The 27,182-nt window shown below is 35.1% G+C and overlaps 1 protein-coding gene across 3 annotated transcripts; it reads left to right on the forward strand.

Moving 5' to 3' along the window:
* Nucleotides 1-427: 427 nt before the first annotated feature.
* EBAG9 (estrogen receptor binding site associated antigen 9) lies at nucleotides 428-27,182 on the forward strand. Of its 3 annotated transcripts, none has more exons than XM_009213500.4 (8): nucleotides 428-924; nucleotides 10,223-10,270; nucleotides 11,413-11,510; nucleotides 14,437-14,515; nucleotides 15,286-15,444; nucleotides 17,063-17,170; nucleotides 21,070-21,161; nucleotides 24,983-27,182. In XM_009213500.4, exons 3-8 carry the CDS (start codon nucleotides 11,428-11,430, stop codon nucleotides 25,101-25,103), a joined length of 642 nt encoding a protein of 213 aa, XP_009211764.1. In that variant the 5' UTR covers nucleotides 428-924; nucleotides 10,223-10,270; nucleotides 11,413-11,427; the 3' UTR covers nucleotides 25,104-27,182. The 3 variants fall into 3 exon arrangements, with proteins under 3 accessions (XP_009211764.1, XP_003903126.1, XP_017817731.1); XM_017962242.3 differs by lacking the exon at nucleotides 428-924 and adding an exon at nucleotides 937-2,244; XM_003903077.5 differs by lacking the exon at nucleotides 10,223-10,270.

Genomic DNA, 27,182 nt, shown 5'->3' on the forward strand with positions numbered 1-27,182 from the left:
CATTGGCTCCCACTCCTGACGTCAGACCCGTAGCCTCTCACCTATTGGGCCAGCCAGAACCTGAGGCGGAGTGCGGAAGCCAGGGCCTGGAGACAGCCGAGATCCGCCTTCAAGGAGGGCTGGGGGTGGGGCTAGAGGAGGGACTGGGGGCGGGTTTCCCGAGCAGCGGGCGGCCATGGAGGCTGCGCGGAGGCAACGCAGGCTGCTAGGGAGCGCGCGCCCGGCTTTGAATGAGCGGGGCTGGGAGTGAACGGGCGGAGCGCGAGCTCGAGGAAGAGACAGGCAGCGCGCGTGAGCGCGCCTTGTGTGCGCGCGCGCGGCCCGCGGCAGCTCGGAGCCTCCGCCGGGCGGGCGGGGAGGGGGAGGGGCAGGTGAGTGTGTGCGGTTCGCGCGTGCTTGGGAGGGGCTTTCCTCTCCCAACCCCCCATCCCGACCCCAGCCCTAGCCTCTGGGGCATCGTCTGGCCTTCGCCGTGGGCCCTCCGCCTCTTCGCGCACTTCCTGCCCTCCCACCTTCCTTTTCGCCCTTCCACCCGACCTCCCCCGACGCCTGACCGCTGCTTCTGGGGTACTGTTTCCGGGTCAGGGTGACCTTTGGGGTGAAGAAACTGCGACTGGGAGCGGGACCCGGGCGTGCAGCATTCGCCATGCTCGGCTCACGCGTGGGAGACTGGCCTGCGGGGTACCGGCCCGGAAAGCACCCAGCCTCCAAAGCCGCCTTCCTCAGGAAAATTTCCGTGACCGTGACCTTACAGTCCTCCGTCTACAGGCCTTGTACCTCTCCAGGCCGATTTTTCCACAATTTAAATCCCAGTCCACCTGGTATCCAGCTGCAGCAACTTAGAGCGTTTCACGTCACGCCGGGCGCCAGGCGTCGGCTTGTATAACCTGAAAACGCTCCTGTTTTTTCTCATCTGTGCAGTGGGTATGATTTTTTTTTCATCAGCCAATTTCACGTGGGTAATCTGAAATGAAACCACTTAAGTTATGAAACTCTTTCCTTTTGAGTTATTCAGGAGACCTTACTCCGCCTTCGGAACCGCCCCAGTGGTGTCACATATTTGAGGGCCTGACTCTGGGTTGCCAGACATGGCACAGAATGTTCGATTTTAGCTCTCACACTCCGCTTCTGTTTCCCCTTCTCTTACGGGCCGCTGCTCAAACCTTTATTTATCAAATTTAAGTGAGTTCAGGTAAATTTTATTTTGTGAGCTTGGTGATATTTTCTGACCCACTTCGGAGAGTTATAGTTTGAGGATATTCTGGACTGTACTAGGTCATACGGTTTTTCAAATTTTGGTATGACAAGATTCGGAAATAGAGTTTTAGAAATACAACACTTGTTTAGTGTGTACCGACATAGATTTTGGCTTGTTTTATGAATTGTGATATATTGAGGCTACTTGAAAGGACGTCTAGCAGTTTACCGAGAATTTCAACAAGAAAAGATATAATATATTTGATCTATCAGTTTCTAATGTAGCATTCTTTTTTTTTAATTGTAGGAAAATTTTTTTCAGTTAACATGGCAGAGCTCTCATTCCTGTTGATTTTCTAGAGATGTCATTTCTTCAAAAAGCCTTAATGAGGATACATTGCCTCATAGTTTTGAATCTCGTTCTGATATACCTCAAATTTTTGTCTTTGTAATTTTTAAGGAAATTTAATGTTAAAATTAGATTATATTAACATTGTTCCGTTCTAGAAAGTGTTTCAAAGCAGCCAAAGTGTAAAGTAGCCTAAGATACTTATCAACTTGGTGATCTGGAGGGCATTTTCGCACTGAGGCAGTGTGCACACAATTAAAAGGTTTCTTAAGTAGGATATGATGTGGGGAGAGCCTTGGGCTTTCAGGTCAGTCTCTTTAAATCCTGGCTGAGTGAATCTAAGTCTGTCAGCCTCATTTATTAAACGGGAGTAGTGAAAAACCTACCTCTTTTGGTTGTCCTGAGGATTCCAATGAGGTGATCGAACATTGTCTTGAACGTTCAAGTGCTCAAGGAATGTTAATTTCCTTCCATTCAGCAAATATTTGAGTACCTACTATGTGCCCAACTTTGACAAACCTATAAATACTAGAATGAGCAAGACTGATTGATGGACGCCCTGCTTCTTTAGTTTCTTGCATTCCTCAGGAACAAGTTTATGGGCAAGCTCATGACAATTGGGAGTGAACGCAGAGTTTCCCTGTGCGGAGTTGGTAGTATTTCCCAGCCTCCAAATCCAAAGTAGCGACTGAAACATAGTAAGTGCTAATATATATTCATTTAGATGAATCGGGACATTAAGTAAATACAGATCTCAAAGGATATTCCTTCCTGCCAGTCAGTGTAACTGATAAAATCAAAGTGTGACTTGATCGCATTTTCCCTATTTTAGTGCAACTGGTTGGAAAATTTATCTTGGAAGTGGTAGTATCACTGAATTATTAAGAATGCTCATTGTTCATGAGATGTTCTTGACTTTTGAATTAAACAGACCAAGGTTTGAATGGAGTCAGTGGATGTGCTAACTCTGTGTTTAATTCTATGAAACAAGGACGGTAATATCTATCTCATAAGATGGCTTTTTGAGTCAAGTGAGTTAACATTTCGATAGTACTTGGTCCATAGTAGACAGTCAGTGAGTATCAGTTCTCCTCTTTAATTAATCACAAAAGAAAATTTTCCACAGAATGAGGATATTCTTAATTGCGAGGGAGAGAATTCTATTCTGTAATCACTAAAAAACCCAGTTTCTATTTTTTGTTGGGAAAAAAAAATCAACCTTTAAATTTTACCTCCAATTTGCATTGAAGTCATTCAAGTTGGCGAATATTTATTAAACAATGACACTAACAATATTTGGAAAGGTGATGGCTGTGGTTACCAGGGCTCTATATGAAATTTATTCTCAACTTTTATTCATATATATCCTAAAACTGACTGTCCCAAATGGTAAATATCATCTTCTTTCTTCACAACCTACTGATAGAGTATCTCCTTGATTCTATTTCCTTCCCCGCCAAGTACCACATGTTCTATAGTCTCTTTTCTGGCTTTTTTTCTTATAATTTTTCAGAATATTTAGGCTAATTTTCATTTGAGAAAGTTTTCTTTTGAGAGTTTTGTTCTTGACAAATCAGCTTTAAATGAAGCAATCATTCACCATCGTAATATTTCAGATCATTCTACTCGTAATGAAGCAATCAAACTTTTTTTCAACTCTTACTTTGCAAATGGTAACTGAAGGTACCAAATGAATAAAATACTCTAGAGAAGGGTTGTACAGGGCAAAGTAAGGTATAGAAATAACCATGATACAAAATAAAAAATGTAGTTTCTCGGAAAGAATAAAATACCAAAATTAAGAAGACTTTACAGTAGTCCAGCAAGAGATAATAAAGGCTTGTGCTAGAGAGATTACAATGGAAATAAGAAAGAATATGGGCAGTACTGGGAAATTGAATAGAGTCTTTTTGGGAATTAGGTATAAGGAGAGAGAAAGGAGGAGTCAGCATTGTTGCATGATTTGAACCTGAGTAAACCACTAGTTGGGATGTTTTTGACAGAAGTATTTAGATTACTGGAGTAAAATTTTTTTAATATTCTGGTTCTTTTTTTTTTTTTTTTTACAGTCACTGTCTTTTCATACTGTCAATTAGTAGACCACTTCCAGGTTAGGCATTCAGTAAATCGTTCAGCTCATATGGAGAGACAACCTCCATATGTACAAAAGTACATGAGCATTGCTAAGGTAACATTTTGGAACCCTGTCTTTGTACCTTAATTGTCTACAAGCCCCTTCTGACCCTAGAAATAGAAAAGACTCGTGCATATTTTGCCTTTCCTTAGAAGGAACTAGCAGTGATGGCTCTACAGAGCAATCAAAATCAGATACTATGTGAGTTAAGTATGTTTTTCTGGCTTTCTGATTTTGTTTTGTTCTTATTTTTTATGTGTTTGTTTGGAACTTTTGTATTGAGGTATAGCATACAAAGAGCACATACAGTCAAGGATGTGATATTACTACTCAGATTGAGATATTAGATCTTAGCTCTCTAATGCTTCAGTATGCCCTATCAGAGATAACCATTATTTTTTTACTATATAATTTTTAACCCATTCAATGTAATGTTTTATTAGGTAAAAAACTGCATTACATGCTTTTTTCAAGACTTTAGGAGTCTTGAATGCCCATGAAATGCATTTTTAAAAAGCGTGGGCTAGGCACGGTAGCTTACACCTGTAATCCCAGCACTTTGGAAGGCTGAGGCAGGCAGATCATTTGAGGCCAGGAGTTTGAGACCAGCCTAGCCAACACAGCGAAACCCCGTCTCTACTAAAAAACAGAAAAATTAGCGGGTGTGGTGGCTTGTGCCAGTAGTCCCAGATGTGGGGGTGACTGAGGCTCGAGAATAGCTTGAACCCAGGAGACAGAGGTTGCAGTGAGCCAAGATCATACTGCCACACTCCAGCCTGGGAGGCACAGCAAGACTCTATCTCAAAAACAAACAAACGAACAAAAAAAGTGTGTTATAGTACAGGGATGGTATATTTATCCAGGATGATTTTACTCCTTATGTTTCTAAATGTTATTGCTTATCTTATGCTCATGTAAGGTAATTAAAAAACTAATCAGTATTTCAGTTTTTAAAAGGAGTATATAGCTGTCCCTTTAATGTGGTCACATGATAATTATTACTTAAGTTAGGTTTTATCCCCTTTTAAGTAAGTATGTGTAGAACTGAAGTCCAAATATACTGCTTATGCTTTTTTATTTTGGAAAAAAATATCACATTATTGTATGTTTTTTCTGTTTGTTTTAAGAAATCAGCACTCTAAATAATTGTATTAATCAAGTGTTGTGATTGTTTCTAAAGGTGTTACTATTGGATTGAGAGGCCAGTCTGTTTTAGTTGTGGTTTTGTTATTAGCTGGTTGTTTCACCTTGAGCAGAACCGTTAACTTCAGTGTATCTTAGTTTCCTTATTCAGAAAATTTAAGAAGCTGGATGACATATTCTCCAGCTGTTCCAATGACAGGAATCATGATTCTGAATACTTAGTAATTCTCCTCCTTTGACAAAGACAAGGCAAGGAAAAGCTAAGACATGAGATTCCATTATCAGTAACGTCATTCCTGTAAGTGTGTGCACATATGCACGCACATATGTACGTTTGCCTGTGTATTTCTTGTGACTTGATTTAACATGTGGTCTATTCTACCTCTCAACATTGGAAAAATGACTCTCTCTCATGGATTAACAGATTTTTTTTCCCCTCTTTTGTATATATTTTGAGGCTCTTAGTCGGGACATTGTCATAGTTACTTAAGTATTCAACTTTAACTTGTGCCAAAACTCATCTTAAGAAATTTTAAAAATTAAATAGTGATTATTAGGGTAAATACATATATACGCAATATATATGATATATAGTATATATATATGTGTATATGTGTGTGTATATATACACATATATAGATACATATACATATATACACATATATAGATATATGTATATATAAATACATAATACGCAATACATATGTAGTATAGGTGACTAAAATGTATAAGAAAAATTTGAAAATTAAGAACCATGTTTAAAAAGGATACAGGCCGGGCGTAGTGGCCCACACCTGTAATTCCAGCACTTTGGGAGGCCGAGGGGGTGGATCACTTGAGGTCAAGAGTTCAAGATTAGCCTGGCCAACATGGTGAAACCCCGTCTCTACTAAAAATACAAAAATTACCCTGGTGTGGTGGCAGGCACCTGTGGCCCCAGCTACTCGGAAGGCTGAGACAGGAGAATTGCTTGAACCCGGGAAACAGAAGTTGCGGTGAGCTGAGATTGCACCATGGCACGGCACTCCAGCCTGGGCGGCAGAGCAAGACTGTGTCTTCCCCCCCACTCCCCCCCCCAAAAAAAGGCTACCAAAATAATACCAGTTTTACCTTTTTTTTTTTTTTTTGAAATGGAGTCTCATTCTGTTGCCCAGGCTGGAGTGCAGTGGTATGATCTCTGCTCACCACAACCTTCACCTCTCAGGTTCAAGCGATTCTCCTGCCTCAGCCTCCTGAGTAGCTGGGACTACAGGCATGTGCCACCACACCTGGCTAATTTTTGTATTATTAGTAGAGGCGGGATTTCGCCATATTGGCCAGGCTGGTCTTGATCTCCTGACCTCTTGATCTGCTCGCCTCAGCCTTCCAAAGCGCTGGGACTACAGACGTGAGCCACCGCACCCGGCATAGTTTTGCCATTTTTAGAATCTTTATTCCTATCATTGCTGTGGCTGTAGTTTTCAATTCCTGTATCATCTCTTTCATAAAGACATATATCTTGTTATTTAATCATAGGGAGGCAGTATGAGTGTAATCTTTAAGGACTGAAACATTGCAGCCAGACTCTTTGGGTTCAAATTCCAGTTCTATAACTTATCAGTTCTGTGTCGTTGGCAGCTTGCTTAACCCCTCTGTGCCTTAGTTTTCTTATCTGAAGTAGGGACAAAATAGTACTTGCTTCAAGTCCTTCCCATGGTTGTTGTGAGCATTAAATGAGTTACTACATGTTAATCACTAAGAAGAATGCTTTTCATGAAATATAAAGTAAGTTATTACAGTATATTGCAACGCTATTGTGAAATCAGATTTCTGTTTTTAGAGAAGTTCTGACATAATGTTTCTTTTCACTAATTGTCCTAGTTTCCTAATGGAAGTTGGCTTTCTAGAAAGTAACAAATAATTGATACAAGATAATTATGGTGTTGATAACTTTTAAAAATAATATTCTAATCAGAATATGAACAGCGTTCTAATTTAAGTGACATAATATTGTTCAAAAATGTCTTGGTGTAGATTGTTTTAACAGCTCTTTTGAGCTCTAATGGAAATACAATAATCTGTATATAATTAAAGTATACAATTTGATTAGTTTTGATGAATATATATACACTCACCTATGAAACCACCACAATTGAAGCAGTAAATATATCCATTACCTGCAGAAGTTTCCTCATGTCCCTCAGTGATCCTTCCTTCCCACTCGTCCCTGCCCCATTACAAGGCACTGCTGATATTTTCTGTCACTCTATATTTGTTTATAATTTCTCAAGCAAGCTTATCCAATCTGCTGCCTGTGGGCCTCATGCAGCCCGGGATGGCTTTGAATGCAGCCCAATGCAAATTAGTAAACTTTCTTAAAACATTATGAGCTTTTTTTGCAATTTTTTTAGGCTTATCAGCTCTGGTTAGTGTTAGTATATTTTGTGTGTGGCCCAGGACAATTCTTTTTCTTCCAATGTGGCCCAGGGAAGCCAAAAGATTGAACACCCCTGTTCTAGAGCTTAAAAAATGCTGTGTATGGAATCATACAGTGTATACTTTTTTGGTGGTCTGACTCTTCATTCAGTAAAATTATTCTGAGATATAGTCATGGTATTACTTGTAACAATAGTTCATTTCTATTTATTGTTGAGTAGTAGTCTGTTGTATTTATATACTACAATTTGTTTATCCACTCACCTGTTGATACACATTTGTGTTGTTTCCAGTTTGGAGCTATTAAGTAAAAAAGCTGCTATTCAAATACAAGTCTTTGTTTATTTATTTATTTCAGGGTTTTTTTGTTTTTTGTTTTTTGTGTTTTTTTTTTTTTGAGATGGAGTCCTGCTCTGTCACCAGGCTGAAGTACAGTGGCTAATCTTGGCTCACTGCAACTTCCGTGTCCCGCATTCAAGCTATTCTCCTACCTTACCCTTCAAATACAAGTCTTTATATGGCTATATGCTTTTCTTTATCTTGGGTAAATTACTAGGAGTAGAATGGCTGGGTCATGTGGTAGATGTCTGTCAAACTTTGTAAGAAACTGCCAAACTGTTTTTCAAAGTGGTTGTACATTTTACTTTCCCACTACTAAAGTATGAGAGTGCCAGTTGTTCCAAATCCTTGCCAGTACTTGCTATGGTCATTATTTTTAGTTTGAATCATCCCAGTAGGTATGTAATAATTTCTCACTGTGGTTTTATTTTTCATTTTTCTGATGATTAAAGATGTTGACCATCATTTAATGTACTTATTTACCATTGTATATGTTCTTTTTCTTTTCTTTTTTTTTTTTTTTTTTTTTTTTTTTTGAGACAGAGTCTCTCTCTGTCGCCCAGGCTGGAGCAGTAGCACGATCTCCGCTCACTTCAAGTTCCACCCCCTGGGCTCATGCCATTCTGCTGCCTCAGTCTACAGAGTAGCTGGGACTCCAGGTGCCCACCACCACACCTGGCTAATTTTTTGTATTTTTAGTAGAGACAGGGTTTCACTGTGTTCGCCAGGATGTTCTTGTTCTCCTGACCTTGTGATCTGCCCACCTTCGCCTCCCAAAGTGCCGGGATTATAGGCGTGAGGCACGGCGCCCAGCCAGGTATATATTTTTTGATGAAACGTCTAGTTAGACCTTTTGCTCATTTTTACATTGAGTTTTTTTAAAATTATTTTTGAATTTTGAGAGGTTCTTATATATTCTGGGTTTAAGTCCGTTATCAGACATATGCTTTGCAAGGATTTTTCTCTCAGTCTGTGACTTGTCTTTTTGTTCCATTAATAGTGTTTTTGAATTGTAGTTTTTAATTTTCATAAAGTCCAATTTGCCAATCTTTTATTTTATGGATTGTGCTTTTGTTGTACTACCTAAAAATCTTTGCCTGACCCAGGGTCACCAAGTTTTTTTTTTTTTTTCTTGGAAATTTTGTAGTTTCAGGCTACATTTAGGTCTCTGATGTATTTTTAATTACTTGTAACTGGTGCCAGATATATATTGAAGGTTTTTGTTTTGATTTTTTCCAAGTGGATATCCAGTTTAACCAGTACTTTTTTTTTTCTTAATACCTATTCTTTTCTCTCTGAATTAACCTTTGCATCTTTATTAAATTTCAGTTGTTTGTATGTATGTGGGTCTATTCCTGTACTTTTCATTGATCTATTCATGTATTTTGATTCTAATACTATTCATTTTTTATTACTGAAGCTTTATAACAAGTCTTGAAACCAGATAGTGCTAGCAGTTTTACCTTGTTCTTTTTCAGTGTTGTTTTGGCTATTATATACGTTCTTTGCATTTCCATATGGATTTTAGAAATTAGCTTGTCAAGTTTTACAGAAAAAACCTGCCAAGATTTTGGTTGAGATTGCATGGAATCTATAACTCATTTCGGGAAATGTTGATATCTTAATAAAAGTCTTCTATCTCTGAAAAAGTCTTTTTAAAGTAATATAGGCCTTTTAAATGTCTCAGCAATATTTGATAGTTTTCAGTAATCAAGTCCTTAATTAGATTTGTCCTCAAGTATCATATTTTTTATGCCTATATAAATGTTTTTTTAACATTTCAATTTCTTACTGATAGTTGTTAACGTGTAGAAATACAATTAATTGTAGATCCCATTGAATTTTCCACACTTTTATTAGAGTAGCACACTTTTATTTCTTCCTTTCCATTCTGGATGCTTTTTATTTCTTTTCTATTTTTTTCTTTTTTCTTTTTTTTTGCTGGATTACATTGGCCAGAACTTCCACTATGATGTTGACTGAAAGTAGAAAAAGCAGACATGCTTGTGTTGTTCATGATCATAGGGAGAAACTATCGAATTTTTTTTTTACCGTTAAGTCTTATATTACTGTAGTTTTTTCATAGACGTTCTTGATCAAGTTGAGAAAGTTCCCTTATACTTTGCAGCATTTTTTTTTTTTTTTAAACAGGAATGGATGTTGAGTTTTGTCAAAGGCTTTTTCTGTCTCTATTGGGATGTTTATATGGTTGTTTGTTTTTAGTTTGCTAATACAGTGAATGACATTTGATTTTTAAATGTTAAACCAATCCAACATTTCCAAACTAAGCACCAATTTTTCACGCTGTTGTATCCATTTATATATTGTTGGATTTAATTTACTAACATTTGGCTAAGGAGATTTGTGTCTAGATTCATAGAATATTAATAGTTTTCTTTTCTGGTAATATCTTTGGATTAGTATCAGTGTAATACTGGCCTCAAATAATGAGTTGGGAAAATATTCCTTCTTCAGTTTTTTGGCAGTTTGTATAGAATGGGTATTATTCCTTCCTAAATGTTTTGTAGAATTTACCAGTGAAGCCATCTGTGCCTGGGAAACTTTTATAACTACAAATTTAATTTCTTTAATAGATACACAGATTTTCAGGTTGTTCTTATGCTTTAGTAATTTGTGTCTTTCAGAGAAGTTGTCCATTTCATCTCAGTTGTCAAGTAAATACAGGAACAAAGGTAAACGTAATAGTTCTTCAGTATCCTTTTAATATCTGCAGAATCTAATGTCATCTGTCGTGTTTATGATATTGGCGAAATTCTATTATTAAGGACACATGTTTTAGATTGTTATGTACTTTTTGTTAATTGACCCCTTTATCACTGTGAAATGAGCACTTTTATATCTGGTAATGTTCTTTTTGCTATAATCTGTCTAGCGTTGAAAGAGTCGCTTCAACTTCTTAGTGCTAGCATAGTATATTTTCTCCTATCCTTTTACTTTTAACCTATTTGTGTCTTTTTATTTAAAATGCGTTTCTCATTGGCAGCATAGAGGGGGCCGGTCTTCCTTTCTTATCCAATCTAACAATCTCTGCCTTTCAATTGAAATGCTACACAATTTGCATTTAATGAGATTATTGATATGGTTAAATTTATGTCTGTCATCATACTTGTTTTTGTCTTGTCCCATGTGTTATTTGTTCTCTTTTCTTTGTTTCCTGCTGCCTTTTCAGTTGAGTAGTTTTTAATCTCCCTTCTTGTCTTATTGGTTGTGACCAGCCCTTACGCCTCAGAATATATGATTTAATGGACTTACTAGAGGTAGTCCTAGGTATTGGCATTTCTTTAATAGATTCCCGGATTTGTGAACCACTGGACTAAATGAGCTCCATGGTAACTTTCAACTTACTAGCTATGTGACTTTGATCAAGTTGTGTGACCTCTCTTAATTCAATTTCCTCATCTATAAAATGGATATAAGGAAACATATTCATCTGCAAGTTAAAAATATTTAAAATATTTTAAATAGTATGTTCATGTGGTTCAAACTTCAAAAGGTACACAGAGATTTAATATATACTATTTTATACTTTTGATTTTTTGAATTGTAAATTTTTGTATTAATAGATTTAGGTAAAATATTTTCAAAAACTCAAAATGAGGGATTTTATCCTTACAACCACTGAAAACTCAAAAATCTGGTTTTTGAATTGTTAATATGATTTAAATTATAATTTTAAAATTTACTGTGTTATAGTTTCTAGAGAAAAGTAAAAACTATCTTAAATTTTTCTCAGTGCATAATAGGTCTCTTCAGGACAGGAGTATGACTTTTGAAATCGATTTACTGCATTTTTTGTTTTGTGCCTCTTCTACAGGTTTTGATTCCCACCATGGCCATCACCCAGTTTCGGTTATTTAAATTTTGTACCTGCCTAGCAACAGTATTCTCATTCCTAAAGAGATTAATATGCAGGTAAGTTTTATGTTCAAACTGACCTGTTTATCTCCTCGCTGGTTTTGGATACCTTCAAAACTTAAAATTTTGTGGACGGGACAGGTTATATTTAAGCTGAATATCTTGATTGCAGTATTTATTCATTAATTCCTAGTCATTTTTAAATACTTTTTCTCTACTTCAGATCTAGAAAATAGAGGTTCAGTTGTTTTTGTTCATTCAAATTCTTACACTTTCCACTAAAATAATATGCTTAATACTATTTAGGAATAGACAGACCAACTTCCGTTGTTATAATCATCACAGAACTTTGATGTATTTGTTTCATTATAGGAATGTTTTAAAGTGGTTAGGTGAAATTCAGAATAGATATTTCTGCCTATACTACAGTAGTGTTGTTTTTATATTAAAAAAAAAGTTATTTTGTCTATTTAAGTAACATTCCAGAATATGCTAGTCAAGGGCAGGTAGGTCATTTGCTTTAGGACATCATCTGTAGACTTCAGTTCCTTCTGTTTTGTCACAGGATCATACCCAAGAGCTATGATTTCTAAAATGTGTGCTGAGGCAACTCAGGGCTTTACATGAAATTCACAGGGATGCCATAGAATATTTTAACTTTTCCAGTGAAACATAGTGATAGCATCTGTTGAATACCTCAACTCAAAGTAGTTCATATTTGCAACATTAAATCCTGCAGTATTTTTTTATGATGGTATTCTTTAATGTTTGAGATAGTTTTTGTTTACTTATATTTTTGGTGACATCTCGTTGCAAAGCCAGAATTTTAGGTTGTAATTAAAAGCAAGTACTGCACTAAAATTAATGTAGAACTGAAAACAAGAATGATGGTCTCCAGTCTTATTCTAAGGCATATGAAGCTGTGGAGTGTTCAACAGGCACACACATTTCATTAATAAGTACAGTGATTGTGGTTATTTAAGAATAAAATAGAAATATGACGTTTTCTTTAAATGTGTATTTTTTACAATGTCTACTAAGCAGTTAGGACATACTTAAGTATTAAGATTTTTGGGTGTAACTACCTTATTTGGTGGAATTGTTAGGTGTTTCTGTGGCCTAAGGGTACTGTGAAAAAGTTACACACTAAGAGGAGGGTATAGTAAAAGAGGAAATGGATAGCAATCAGCTCTTTATATATATATAGAGAGAGAGAGACATGATTTAGAGGTTGCACACAACAATTTTTGCACTGCCTGCTTTCCAGAGCTTAGTCATATGGCCCCCTAGCTGCAAGGAAGGATGGGAACTCCAGTCTCTGGCTAAATGACCATTTGATAGCTGCTAAAACTCTGAGACTTAAGTGCCATTGAATTTATTGCTACAAGTAGAGTGGTCTGAGATTTAAAAAAAAAAAAAGTCCAGGGTATTGCAAGAGACCAAGTGGGTGAAATGATCATCCAGAGATAATCACTCGAGCAGAAGTCAAGAAAGAAATGGAAAATTTAGGTGGTTGACTTGAAATCACCCAAGAGGGTAGGATTTGGGAAGTAGAAAAAGGAGTGACCTGAGTGTTTAAATGACCGGAGAATGAGGAAGAGAATGGCCAGAAATTCACCAGGTAAAGCAACATTAAAAATGGGTATTAATTGCCAGAAGACAGGAAGTTAAAATAAGCAGCATTGTGTTAACAGTGGTGATGAAATATAGATGTTTTCTTTTTGCACTACTATTTTTTAAAATTTTCATTAAATAGATTACTTTTACGATAAGAAATTTTCTTGATGTAAAAATATTAAGAACATTCCTATTGTAAATGTATACATATTTAGAATTGATTGTATGTTCTATTTTAAAGAAAACTGACCATATGTTAGGATAAGTTTCTCTTTGGTGTCTGAAGGAACCTTAGACCATGTATTTTAAAATACCAGGCTTGGCCAGGCATGGTAGCTCATGTCTGTAATCCCAGTGCCTTGGGAGGCCGAGGTGGGAGGATAGCTTGAAGCCAGGAGTTCAAGACCAGCCTGGGCAACACAGCAGAACCCCATCTCTACTGAAAGGAAAAAACAGGCTTATGTCATAAATTTGATATTACTTTTTTATATTACTTTTCTATTCAGCCTTTAAACAAATATAGCTTTGAATCTGTAATAAAAATAGCTGACTTTATCAATTAGTTCTTATCGATGCTTTGTAGATTATTTGAAGTGAAGTAAGTGACTCATCATCTCTATTACCTGCCATTTTTTGTATGTTTTGCGATGTAGCAGGCACACACTGTCTAGGGATTTTAAATATGTCAGTTAATTAAATCCAAACAACCCTGCAAAAGTGGGTTTGAATACCTGCATTTTATAGATGAGGCTGTTGAGGCTGAGAAGTAGATAATTCTAACTAGACATAATAGAAGTAACATTGAAAACTGTGGTTTACAGATCCCACAGCACATGTTCTTAACAACTGAGTTATAGTACGTCCTGTTTAATGTGGTACTTCTCCTACTAATCCTTAAAACTAAATTACCGTTTGGTTCAAACCAGTGATTTAATTCTTAATAGTTAATCTTATCAAGAAACCCCATGTATAAAACATAAAAGCCAAGCCACCCTGTTTAAAACAGCAAAGGTGGCCCAGAACTTCACCCACAGAACCCATAGCACTCCAAGGAGCATGCTCTGAAACCATCTTGCATTTTTGTTTTTGACTTTATATTCCTCTTGAATTTGTTTATAATTCGAAGTCTTAAGCCAAAAAGCAGTTACGTTGTTCCGTTTCTGTCCAAGATTTAAAAAACATTCACAAGATGTCTGATTTATGACTTTTTTACCATAAATTAATGAGTAACTGTTAATTATTAAAATCAATAATCATAAAATTGAGAAAGATCTTGTTTTATAAGCCTTGAATTACCAGATACATAGTGCTTTTACTTTGCTTGTTTTGGTAGTTCTTGAAATAAATTATTTCATTTTTGTTTCAGATCTGGCAGAGGACGGAAATTAAGTGGAGACCAAATAACTTTGCCAACTACAGTTGATTATTCATCAGTTCCTAAGCAGGTAGGTTTTTCTTTGTTCTTTTGTTTTGTTTTGTTTTGTTTTTGAAAAATTGAGTAAGTGTCCTAGAACAATATATTAATAGAAATTACTTTGATTTTTGTTGTGTTGTTAAATTTATCTGGTCTGAAAATTCTATTTAGTTCTTCATTTTATCTTGTTTCTTTGTTGACATTTTCTATTTTGTTTTCATTGGTTTCAAGTGTTTGCTATTGCTTGTTGGAGCATTTTTATAATAGCTGTTGTAAAGCCTTAGAGAATTCCAACATATCATTTTGGTGTTGGTATCTGTTGATTAACTTACCTTGAAAATTAAGATTTATTGATTTTTATGTGCTGAATAATTCTGGGTTGTTTCATGAACATTTTGAATACTATGCTTTGAGACTTTGTCTTATTTAAATCATGTGGAGAAGCTTGGTATTTTTTATCAGATGATCAATCTGGTTAGGCTTAGGTGAAAATGTCCAGTCCTTCTATGGGTTGTAGTTTTAATGTCAGTTCAGTTTTCAGAACATTTGCTTTTGTTTTACTTTGTTTTTTGTTTTTTAATAGACATAATAGAATAAAATAGAACATAATATATCAGAATGTCTTGTATTTTTTCAACTTTTGATCAAGTTTTGATCTGCGATATAAAATGTGTATTTTCCTGTGGGTCAAAAATGTGTGAAAACCAGTGTTTTTGTAAAGTCCATTTTTCCAATAAATATCAATGAAATGTTCATTAAGTTGCCCCTTTGTGGCTGATACTGTTGATCAATTAAATTTAGACAGATGTTGAAGAGTGGACTTCCTGGGATGAAGATGCACCCACCAGTGTAAAGATCGAAGGAGGGAATGGGAGTGTGGCAACACAGCAAAATTCTTTGGAACAACTGGAACCTGACTATTTTAAGGACATGACACCAACTATTAGGAAAACTCAGAAAGTATGTTAAGATTTATGCTTTTGGAGATTAAACTACTTTTTAAATTCCTATAGTTAAAATTAGATTATACAATTCACATTTCTTAGAAAGCCTATTTCTAACTATCTGTTGTTTGTTTTCTGTCGTGTTAAGTAAGAATTTTATATGTTCAAATGACCTGGACATAGTTCTAGTAAGTTGTACCCCAAATCTTTTAAAATTATATTTATACATGTATCGAAATCCTACTATATGTCAGATTCTAGACTCCAATCTCTGCCATGGAGACTAAGGTGAATTGGATAAGAGTTCTAACAAGTTCATACTTTAGTAATATCTACAAACTGATAAGTGGATTTTATTGTTTGTAACCATTATAAAACTGATGGAGGACTCTAAGAACTTAAGAATAATTGTGAGTTTGTATTAGTCATCTATACATTATTTAATCTCTTTTGAATTGAATATGGAAGATCATTTAGAGATACAGGGAATTACTGGAAAAAGCAGAATGCTTGAGTATTTTCCTTTTCATTTATCAAAATACTACATGTACTTTTTTTAAATCAAAAAATGTAGAAGAACTTATAATGAAAAGTTAGACTTCTGACCTATCACTCTTCTTAGCCAGTTCTACTTCCAAGAAGCAGCCACTCAGTAATTTTCTGTTTGGATTTCTTCAAGTGTTTGTCACCATATCTATCTATAATATGAGTATATTTCCATTTCTTGTTTACCAGTAACAGACATTGTCTATTACATTAATATTATGGTAAATGAAGAATTATTTATTTCCCAGTCACTCTGCTATATCAGAAAAACACACTTAAAGCTCACTTTCCTGTTCAAACATAGAAAATGTTATCTCATATATATATATGTGTATATATATATTTACACACACTTTATAAAAATTAGGACATTATTTCACAATTTATAATGCAGTTGTTCCTCACCTTCTTTCTCTCAACTGATTTCAGCTATACATTTATATTTACATTGTCTAGGTTGATAACATTTACATTCTTTTTTGTTGAGTTGTCCAAATTTCTCAATGCTAAAACACATTAAATTGTGTATTTTTAAAGGATTCTTTAAGTGAGTTTCTTAGTAGAGGAATACCTTGTATTGTGGAAGTATACTGCTGCTCTCAGTAGGAAGCTAGTATATTACACTATAGTGCCTTATTAAATTAATTAGAGTGGAAATGCTTTGAATAAGGCTACCAGCATATCATATAAGTGTATTTTGATGCTACTGGCCTGAATGAGTTAATGTATTCATAGGTATCTCACATGCTGGGAGAGTTGTTTATACTATTGGCAGGATATGATACCTGTTCTTATTTAATACAGTAACTGAAAGTGATTGATTATATTTTGGGGTCTGGGGAAAGTAGGAGAGGAAGAAAGAAAATGAGACTGTATTAATTTTTAAAAGTGAAATACAATTTTTCTTAGTATGTAACTGATTTTTACAACAATTGCCTGGGAAATTGGTATTTACAGACTTTTTTTAGTTTTTACGTTGTAAATTTTAAAAAGAAATATTTTAAATAATTACAAAATGTTTTGGTTGTCTATTCTTATGTAGTGATTTGTAAAATATCCCTATAATTCTTTTTCAATTAATCTTTCAGATTGTTATTAAGAAGAGAGAACCATTGAATTTTGGCATCCCAGATGGGAGCACAGGTTTTTCTAGTAGATTAGCAGCTACGCAAGATCTGCCTTTTATTCATCAGTCTGTAAGTATGTTAATGGTTCTAGGGAAAGGTTTCGTTTTGTTTCTGTTTTCTTTAAAGCAGAGGAATAAAATCTAAATGAGTTTAACATAGTATTTATGTTTTTGTAACTTTGAAACAAGTTTAGCAGTTCGAGAGAGGTTAATCTGGAGTTTTACCAATCCTAACCTTTTATGAGATTGTAAATTACATTAGATACTAAGATCAAGGTCTCATTGTACACGTGAAAGATAGACACAATGTTATTTAAAAATATGAACATCAGAGAGATTACCCTTAAAATGAGAGATTAACCCTAATGGTAGATTATTTTAAAGTGAGTTGTGAATTGTTTTCTTCACAGAGTGTATTTTCATTCAAAGTATGACTTAATTTTAAATGATTTGACTTAAATGAAACTTTTTAAAGGAACAATTTTTGAAAGAAGTAGACAGCTGAGGTTCTCAACCTTGGGAGCATATCAAAATCAGCTTTGGAAGTTTTTTAAAAGCACAGATGTCCAGACCCCTACCTACCTAAGCTTTAAGCATGCTTTGATTGATTGATTATGTTATCTATTGTTGTGTAACATCTCCAAATTCAGTGACTTGAAATAATAACAAATATTAATGTCACAGTTTCTGTGAATTGGGAATCCAGGTGACTAAACTGGGTGGTTCTAACTCAGAATTTCTCATGAGTTTGCAGACAAGTCATTGGGTTGGGTCTTCAATCATCTGAAGGCTTGACTGTGGTCGAAGGATTCATTTCAAAGACAGCTCACTTCTACACCTGACAAATTAATGCTGTTTGTTTGCACAAAGCTTCAGTTCCTTGCTGTGCACCTCTCCAAGGAGCTGCTTGAATTTCTTTATGACGTAACTGCTGATTTTCCCAGTAAGTGATAAGAGAGTGAGAGCACTTGCTCATGGGTGAGGGTGACACCACAATGCCTTTTTGTGATGTGGTTTTATAAGTGATACACTGTCACTTCCACGTTATTTCTTTAGAAGCCACTAAATCCAGCCCACACGCAAGCCTCCACCTCTTGAAGGAAGGAATGTCTAAGAAGTTGTGGACGTATTTTTAAACTACATTTGTCTGTCAATCTATGTATTTTATTTATTTGTGTAAACTGCATAGTTGCTTCTGAGGCCCCTCTCCCCAGGTGACCCATGTATATGTATATTTTTAATTCATTGAGTAAAAACATTGTTTTTACTAAAGCCAGACCCTGTGGCATTAAAGGGTCTTTGCCTCAGAAAAATGCATTCTAGTAGGGGAGACATGATATTAAATAAATGATCACACATATCAATGTAATTACAAACTTTGATAATTCCTATGCAGTTACATGATGCTATGAACATACACCATAGATACTTAGCTGAATAACGTAGCATTTTAATGTTTAATTTTTTATTTTATACATCTCAAAATTAAACTTTATTCATATATGTTTGATCCGTATTGGTGAAATGCTTTAATCCTACCCGCTGAATTAGCAATATTTGCCACCTATATAATACTATAATACTATCGTAGCTCATTGTAAAGTTGTAAATATACAACTACTTACAGAGTTGAGAAGGGGTAAGTAGGGTAGATGGAGAATGTCTCCACTGCTGTTTCCACGTATTTTCCTCCCAAGCAGACAGAATAAAGGGGCATTGCATAGGAGAGGATGGTAATCTATTGGACTTTGTTTTCTATACCAAAAATATCTTACCATTCATTCTACACATTAGATTTTTCTTTTAAACTATACATTTTATTTTTTTCTAGAATTCATCATTCGTATTGTTGTGAGAGTTCTTTTATACTAAAGATAAATGTCACGTTTTATACTTTTTTAGTTTGTTAATTGGTTTGGGTATTTTTGTTAGGCAGGTGTATTTAGTTTTTATGTAGACAGATCTATCAATGGTTTTCTCCCTTTTTCTTTTTACTAAGGCCATCTCTACTAAAGGATCAGTACCACCCTTTTTTTTTTTTTTTTTTTTTTTTTTTTTTGAGACGGAGTCTCGCTGTGTCGCCCAGGCTGGAGGCCAGTACCACCCTTTTTAATGGTCTCTATAGTTTCACTTTTTTAAAAAATCTAAATATTTTATTTACTCTAACAGTCAAATACTTACTTTAGTAGAAGAATAGATAATATGAATGGGAAATTTACAAATAAGAAATAGACATAACCTAATTTGAAGAAAAGCTTGATCTTATTAGTGCTCAAAGTAGGCCCAGTGAGGTGGTACATGCCTGTAATCTCAGCATTTTGGGAGGCCAAGGTGGGCAGGTCACTGGAGCTCAGGAGTTCGAGACCAGCCTGGGCAACATGGCGAAATCTCCCCTCTACCAAACTAAAAAAGTTAGCTGGGTGTGGTGGTGCGCGCCTATAGTCCCAGCTACTTGGGAGGGGCTGGTGTAAGAGGATTGCTTGAGCCCAAGAGATCGAGGCTGCAGTGAGCCGTGATCACACCACTGCACTCCAGCCTAGGTGACAGAGTGAGACCCTGTCTCAAACAAAACAAAGTAAAATAACAAGATACAATTTTAAATCTTGTCAAATTAGTAAAGAGAAAAGAAAGCAGCTGAGTGCAGTGGCTCATACTTGTAATCCCAGCAATTTGGGAGGTTGAGGCAGGAGGATCACTTGAGGTCAGGAGTTCAAGACTAACCTGAGCAACATAGCTAGATCTCATTTCTAAAAAAAGTAAAAAACAATTAGCCAGTTGTCATGGCATGTGCCTGCAGTCCCAGCTACTAGGGCAACTGAGGTGGGAGGATCCCTGGAGCCCGGGATTTTGAAGCTGTTGTGAGCCATGATCACACCATGCACTCCAGCCTGGGCAGCAAAGTGAAATGCTGATTCCTAAAAAAAACAAAAAACAAAACAAAAAAAAAAACAAGGAGGTGGGGAGAAGAAAAGGCAAGATTTCTACCTGCTGCAGTCAAGAGGATAGCTTGGTACTTTTCAAAGCTGTCATTTGCACTTTCAGTAGCTTTAAAAATGCTCCTTTCAGAAATGTATATTAAACAATTAGAAATATTTTAATAATTTTTAACAGAGTATGGTATTACATATATTGTCAGAAGAAGAAAGCTGAAAACATTCTATTTCATTTTTAGGGGTAAGTATTTAAAACAATATGATATTAAATAAATCTGTTCACAGATTGGAACCAGTTATTTTACACACAGTCACTTCCAAACCTACCTAAACAGTCCAGCATGACCATTTTCATTAGTTATTGAAAGAAAACAGTGAACTTTTGGAGGTCTGCCTTGGGAAATAGAGGTAGGGACCAGTAGATGATACCAGGTAAGAAAGACTGGGAAAAGGAAGCATGGCATAGAAGTATTTCAATAAAGATACATTTTGCATGATTTGTCATTTTTGCCTAGGATTGACATAGTAAGTGCCAATAAAAAATCTCTGGTAAGTTACATATGCTTAAATGAAGATGACTTGCTAGTTTTTACATTTCAGCTTGCAGTTCTTTTCAGCACAGATTAGTCCAGTCAAGGATTTCTGATTCAGTCTGGGATCAATCAATTTCTTGTCACTCTATCCCCAGCTCCCTCATCTTACTGAGAAGAGAAAGAAACCAAAGAAATGTTCTGTTCTTGTTCATTTCAAAATAAAGTACAACAAAGAAGAAAATTTAAGAGAGTATCCCATAAAACATAAAATAAAGAAGAAAGCTGGACTTGCCTTGGACTGTTGAGCATTGAAAGTCATACATCAGTTCTAGGCAAGCCAAAAGCAAAATCATTTGTGCCTTGTATAGGACAGGGTAAGGAAACTGAAAAGACACAGCAGAATGACAGGTTCTAAGTTACGTGTTAAAAGATACTCTTTTTGACGGCTATGTGGAGAAAGGATGACTTTTACTCTCTTAATTTTGTTTTACTTTTCATTGTAGTCTGAATTAGGTGACTTAGATACCTGGCAAGAAAATACCAATGCATGGGAAGAAGAAGAAGATGCAGCCTGGCAAGCAGAAGAAGTTCTAAGGTATTTGAGTGGCATTTATATTGCAACCTGAGTAGAAGAACTAGATTTCTTCCCTCCTGTGTTTCAAGTCAAGGGAGCCTATTCTGCCAAATATATTTTTCTTCATTTGAGCCTTAGATAATATGGAGTTTTTTGGGTTTTTTTTGTATTTCAGACTGCAGATACTATTTTATATGATTAAAACCTCACGGAAACCAAGAATTTTAAGCACTGTAGGAACAAAATAATTAATGGCAAATGAAATGTTATGCACACATGTATATAAAAAGTTTTATATATATATATGGTTATATACATATGATACATATCATATTGCAAGCTTGATATTCCTCTAGATCAGAAGTTACAACTTTACTTCCATTTCCTCATGATCTAGCATAGTGCCCAGCACTGCTCATTTGAATGAAAATAGCTTATGTGACACTGTACGTTTGTACATATATCTTAAATGATGTCAGTGAAAGCCCTATGTGTTAGATGAACTACCCATTCTACAAAAAATACTATTCTGGAAGTTCTAAAGTTCATTTTTATTGGTTGTTCTTTTTTGTGTGTGGGCAGCAAACATATTTCTTCGTACTGCTACGTTAGGTCAAAGAGTAAAGAGAAAATTTATCTTAAGGGAGAGCTAGTGACTACTGATTTTTAAAAGTCAGATATTTAAATACATCTAAATAATTTATGCATTTTTAAAATTGTATAGTAAGATACAGCAATATATTTTTTTTTATTTTAAAATTTAGATTGTTTTTATCATAGGAATAGCAAACAAATTATTCTTTATCTGAGTCGCAACAAAAAAACGGATTTCATTTTTGTATTTTCCTTTCTTGGCTTTGTCAATAAATTACAGTTACTTTGAACAACCAGCAGAGGGTGCAGCTAAATAACTGGGAATTTTGTTTGAAGTTTTTGTTTTTTTTTCGTTTGAAATATATCAAGTCCAGGCCGGGCGCGGTGGCTCAAGCCTGTAATCCCAGCACTTTGGGAGGCCGAGACGGGCGGATCACGAGGTCAGGAGATCAAGACCAGCCTGGCTAACGGTGAAACCCCGTCTCTACTAAAAAAATACAAAAACTAGCGAGGCCCGAGGTGTGAGGCCTGTAGTCCAGCTACCAGGAGGCTGAGAGCAGAGTCGTGAACCGGAGGCGGGCTTGCAGTGAGCCAAGATCCGGCCACTGCACTCAGCCTGGGGACAGAGAAGCTGAGACTCCGTCTCAAAAAAAAAAAAAAAAAAAAAAAAAGAAATATATCAAGTCCTTTTTGTTTTGTTTTTTTAACACAGTTAGAAGTCACATTTCAAAATTCAGTCAGGAAAATTGTGAGAGTTTTTAAAATTTAGTTCTTATTTAGTCAGTATAGCTTATCTTTTATAAAGGGAATATTTTTTAAATTGTGAACTGTAACACTTAGGATATTGCATGGATCATCAAAAAAGACAAATCATCTCTTTAAAATTCAGTGTTATTTTAAAAAGTAAATAATAAATACAGACGTCTGAGTATTTAAGACATTTTGGGGATTCTAGTAATTATTAGTGCCATTAACTGCAAAGACAAAGGAAGGGGGCTGTCCTTTTTAAATACGGTAATCTCACTGTAGAGTTCATGCCATGAGTTCACAAATATCTTAACATTGTACAAAAACCTTTTCTTTTTCATTATAGCCTCTTAACCCCTAACAAAACAAGACAAATGAAAAAAATGTACTTAAAAACTTAATGTTTTACCCTTTAAGGACAGCTTGGGAGAGTGAGATTGTTAATCTGCAATAGACATGCTTCATGCTGCAAGTACATAGGTAGAGCCAAAGAGAAATGGAGGCGTCCGTACTTTGTTACTGCCCCTGAATAGACACTGAGCATTTTAAAAGTGTATCCACATTCCGTATCTTCTAACTCTGAGCTTTTTTCCTATTGCCACTATAAAATGCTGCCAGTACTGTGATCAGTATTGCTAAGAATGATGATTCTGGTACTTTAATAATTCCCAGCATGAATCTGGATAGGTAAAATATATTGTCGTCTGCAGCTATCTCTTACGTTGTCTCTTTTACATTTTAGTTTTTGATACAGATTGGGTATCCCTTTCCAAAATGCTTGGAACCAGAAGTGTTTCAGATTTTGAAATTTTTGAAACCTTAGAATATTTGTGTTCTACTACTGGTTCATCATCTCAAATATGAAAATCTAAAATCTGAAATGCTCCAGTGACAATTTCCTTTGAGCATCAGGTCAGCCCTCAAAAAATTTCAGATTTTGGAGCATTTCAGATTTTGGATTTTTGTATTTGAGGTGCTCAGCCCTTATATTATTTTAGCTAGTAACCAGGTCAAAACTTTGTTATCTCACTTGTTTATAGCCTAGCCAGCCCTTTATAGTTTTTTCCTTACCTTCCTTTTTTCTTCTGGTTTGACATTTTTAGTTCAGATTATTTGTTTTTCTTGAACATGAGCAGAGTGATGAAAAATAGATTTTTTAAAACTGTTCTTCAGAAATTGATAGCAAAAGTCAAAATGTTGCCTATAAAAATAGTTTCTTTACTTTCTTGAATTTTGTTCATCCATAACTCTGCCTACTCCTGTTTATGATTGAGAACTGTACATACTTTTCACTCACTGTAGTCAGTATTGATCTCCCCCAGACATAGATAATCCACTTTGGATTTTTCTGCATATAACCTAATGTTGCCTATTCCATGCCCAATTGTGACCTGTAGCTTCCTTCCTCAACGCTGCATACTTGAACGATTTTCTCACACCCTAACCCTTCAGATCCAGGACCAACGTATGTTCACTCTGCTCTGTCCTGTTTCATCATCCCACTCCTACCTCCACTCCCTACATAAACCAATCAATAAAGATAGAGAGAGTGAGTCTGGGTCAGTGGAGTTATGGAAAGAGTAAGGAAGGGGTATGTGTTTCACAAAGTGTAATTAGTAAATACTTACCTCTCTTTTTTTAAAAAAAAACTTTTAAGTTCAGGGGTACATGTGCAGGATGTGCAGGTTTGTTACATAGGTAAACGTGTCAAGGGGGTTTGTCATACAGATTATTTCATCAGCCAGGTATTAAACCTAATATCCATTATTTTTCCTGATCCTCTCCCTCTGTCTGACCTCCTCCCTTCTGGTAGGTCCCAGTATGCATTGTTCTCTATATGTTCATGTGTTCTCATAATTTAGCGCCCACTTATAAGTGAGAACATGCAGTATTTGATTAAATACCCACCACTCTTCTCTTTGGTAGAGTTAGTCACATGTTAATCTTGAAATTTATTTCTAGATTCTAGGTGGAAGGTGTATCTTAAGTTTCCGTTTTCTTTTTGGAGCATGTGTTCTGTTCAGCTGTGTTCATCATTCTCTTTAAATACTGGCTGTTTATAACTACTATATTAACAGGAGATTATCAAGCTCAATATCAAGCTTTTCTGAATGGTATCCCCAGAAAAAGATGTGGTTCAATGGAAGTACTGTTTTACGAAATGGAGACAATCTGAATAAGAAGTGTCAGAAGATGTGGGTTCTTATCCCTGTACTTAATCCTATGACTTCGGGCCAGTCACGTAGCCTTTATGCCTCATTTTACTTATTTGTAAAATAGAGATAATATTTCTTCTACTTCACAAGTCATGTTCTAGGAACTAAGAGAAATCTTGTTTTTGAAAATATTTGGAATTTTCAAGTTAGTGAGAAGATTTCAAGACTTTCAACATTTTATTTGGTGGTGATAAAAAGGCACTGCTATTTGTTTCTAGAATTTATTTGCCATTTTACCTGTGTAGTATTTTCTAAAAGTAAAAATATAAGTATATTTCTTTTCAGACAGCAGAAACTAGCAGACAGAGAAAAGAGAGCAGCCGAACAACAAAGGAAGAAAATGGAAAAGGAAGCACAACGGCTAATGAAGAAGGAACAAAATAAAATTGGTGTGAAACTTTCATAACACATGTTCTTCACATTTGATCATGCCAGTAGGAGAAATCTCAGCTCCACAACTCTAGCAACATTTGTATGGATGTAAGAGTATTTTAAGAACACACACTGCTTGATTTTAATACATTGATCAAGCCATCCAGGACACCAGGATTCTCCCAAAGTACCTTGAACTCTTAGTGATTGAGACTCAAAAAAACAAAAAAGACTTGAGACAATGTTTTCTTCAATGTGCTCCAAATATAAGACATTTGTTTGCTGTACAGAAAGTATCACAAATGGAATATATCAGTACCTCTCAAGCTAGTGTTTCTAGCTAAATAAATGGGTGTATATAATTTTATGGTGGAAAAGGTCTGTTATGATTTCCTTCAGTGTGCATAATGATAAAATAAATAATTTTAATATTCTTTTGTTTCCATGGTTACCTGACCTAAATTAGATAAATTGTAGGGCTTTAGCTTTCTTATTTTTGTCAAAAGTTGGTGTTGACATATATTCTTTCTAATTTGAACTGGTATTGTTTACGTTTGATACAACATTAAGGAATTTGATGATTTTCATTTCATGAAAATGACATTAAATGCAATAATTTTATTTATCATAAACATTTTGTACATCATTGTTTTCTTTTGGATTGGTGTTGTAATGTCATACATGTAATTTATACCGCATGTATAAACATTGAAAATCAACTAAAATGACATTTGTTTTACATTATAACTTGTGAGTTTTAAGAACTAGTATTAGTAGTTTTTTCCTTTCACTATAGATTTTAAGATGTTGTGGTATTTTTGAGTGCCTTAGTTCTTCCTCCATCCCAAAAGCCATTAATTTACAAATGCATAAAGCCATCAGGTCAAATATTTCAAAGCTTGTAGATGATTTCTGTATTAGCTTTAGATGTCCGACATTATGTAGGTTACCTGTGTTATTGGCTAGGATAACATTATTGATTCATTAAATCATAAAGGTAGGAATAATAATCTTTTATTTATGCTGTTGATTGGCTCCAAAATAGTCTTAAGGAAATAGTTAAATACTGTGTTTATAGGAGAAAAGTAGACTTGATAGTTTAAAATCCCATTAACCTTTTCATCACAACTGAAATGCATCCAGCTCGATTTTCCTATCATTTTAGAATTTTTAAAGATTTTTACTAAGTTACTGCCTAGAATCAACACTCTGTGAGATTTTAAAATGTCATAGATACTCTACAGGCCAAACCTTGCTAATTTATTTTACTTAAAGTGATATTTTATAGAAAAATCATAAGTTATACAATGAGAACCCTTTAAGCCCTTAGCCTAAGATTCCAGACTAAATGTGATTATAGAATAAGATGAAATTTAACTTTGATACAGAGTTTGTTATAGCCCCAAATTATATTTCCAGTTATATTCATTAGAATTTCTGCTAATAAACTCCCAACTTAAATAGAACTGGGCTCAAAGTTTTAATAATGTATTCTCTTCCTTCTTTGTATTTATATTTAGTTATTATGGGAATACAACATGGCTTGTCTAAATTTGGAGTTCATAAAGGATAAAACTTCCTTTAGCTCAATTACTTGTATTGCTTTTCCCCAGTAACTGAAAAGTATTTAAGTTTGCTTTGGTCATGATTTTCATATGTTTGAGGTTTTTGTTGTTGTTGTTGTTTTGGCTTTTTGGTTTTTGGTTATTTAAAAATAAAGATGTTAGAAATTATAGTTAGTATGATTAATTAGGAAGAAATAGATTTTTCTTGTGGAAAGAATAGGTAACAATTCTGGAATTTATTTTATCTCTATTGATGTGTAAACTAAATTCCTGTATTAACTTGGGTATATTTTGGTCCCAAAAGTAGTCACTGAGTTAAATGCATATGATAAACAATTCATGGTAGCATACTGTCTCCTTTAGCTACTAAATTTACGGTTTCTATTTTTTGTTTTATTGATTTCAATAAAGAATTGTCAGTTTTAGATGCTTATTAGAAGTAATAAGAAATACTGGTAGGCTTAGATAGAATTAGTGACATTTTAACCATTACCAAAATTGTGCATTTCATGTACTGAGATAACAAGTAATCAAAGACATGTGAAACT

Source organism: Papio anubis, chromosome 8 (genome assembly GCF_008728515.1).
Source record: "Papio anubis isolate 15944 chromosome 8, Panubis1.0, whole genome shotgun sequence".
NCBI lineage: Eukaryota > Metazoa > Chordata > Mammalia > Primates > Cercopithecidae > Papio > Papio anubis.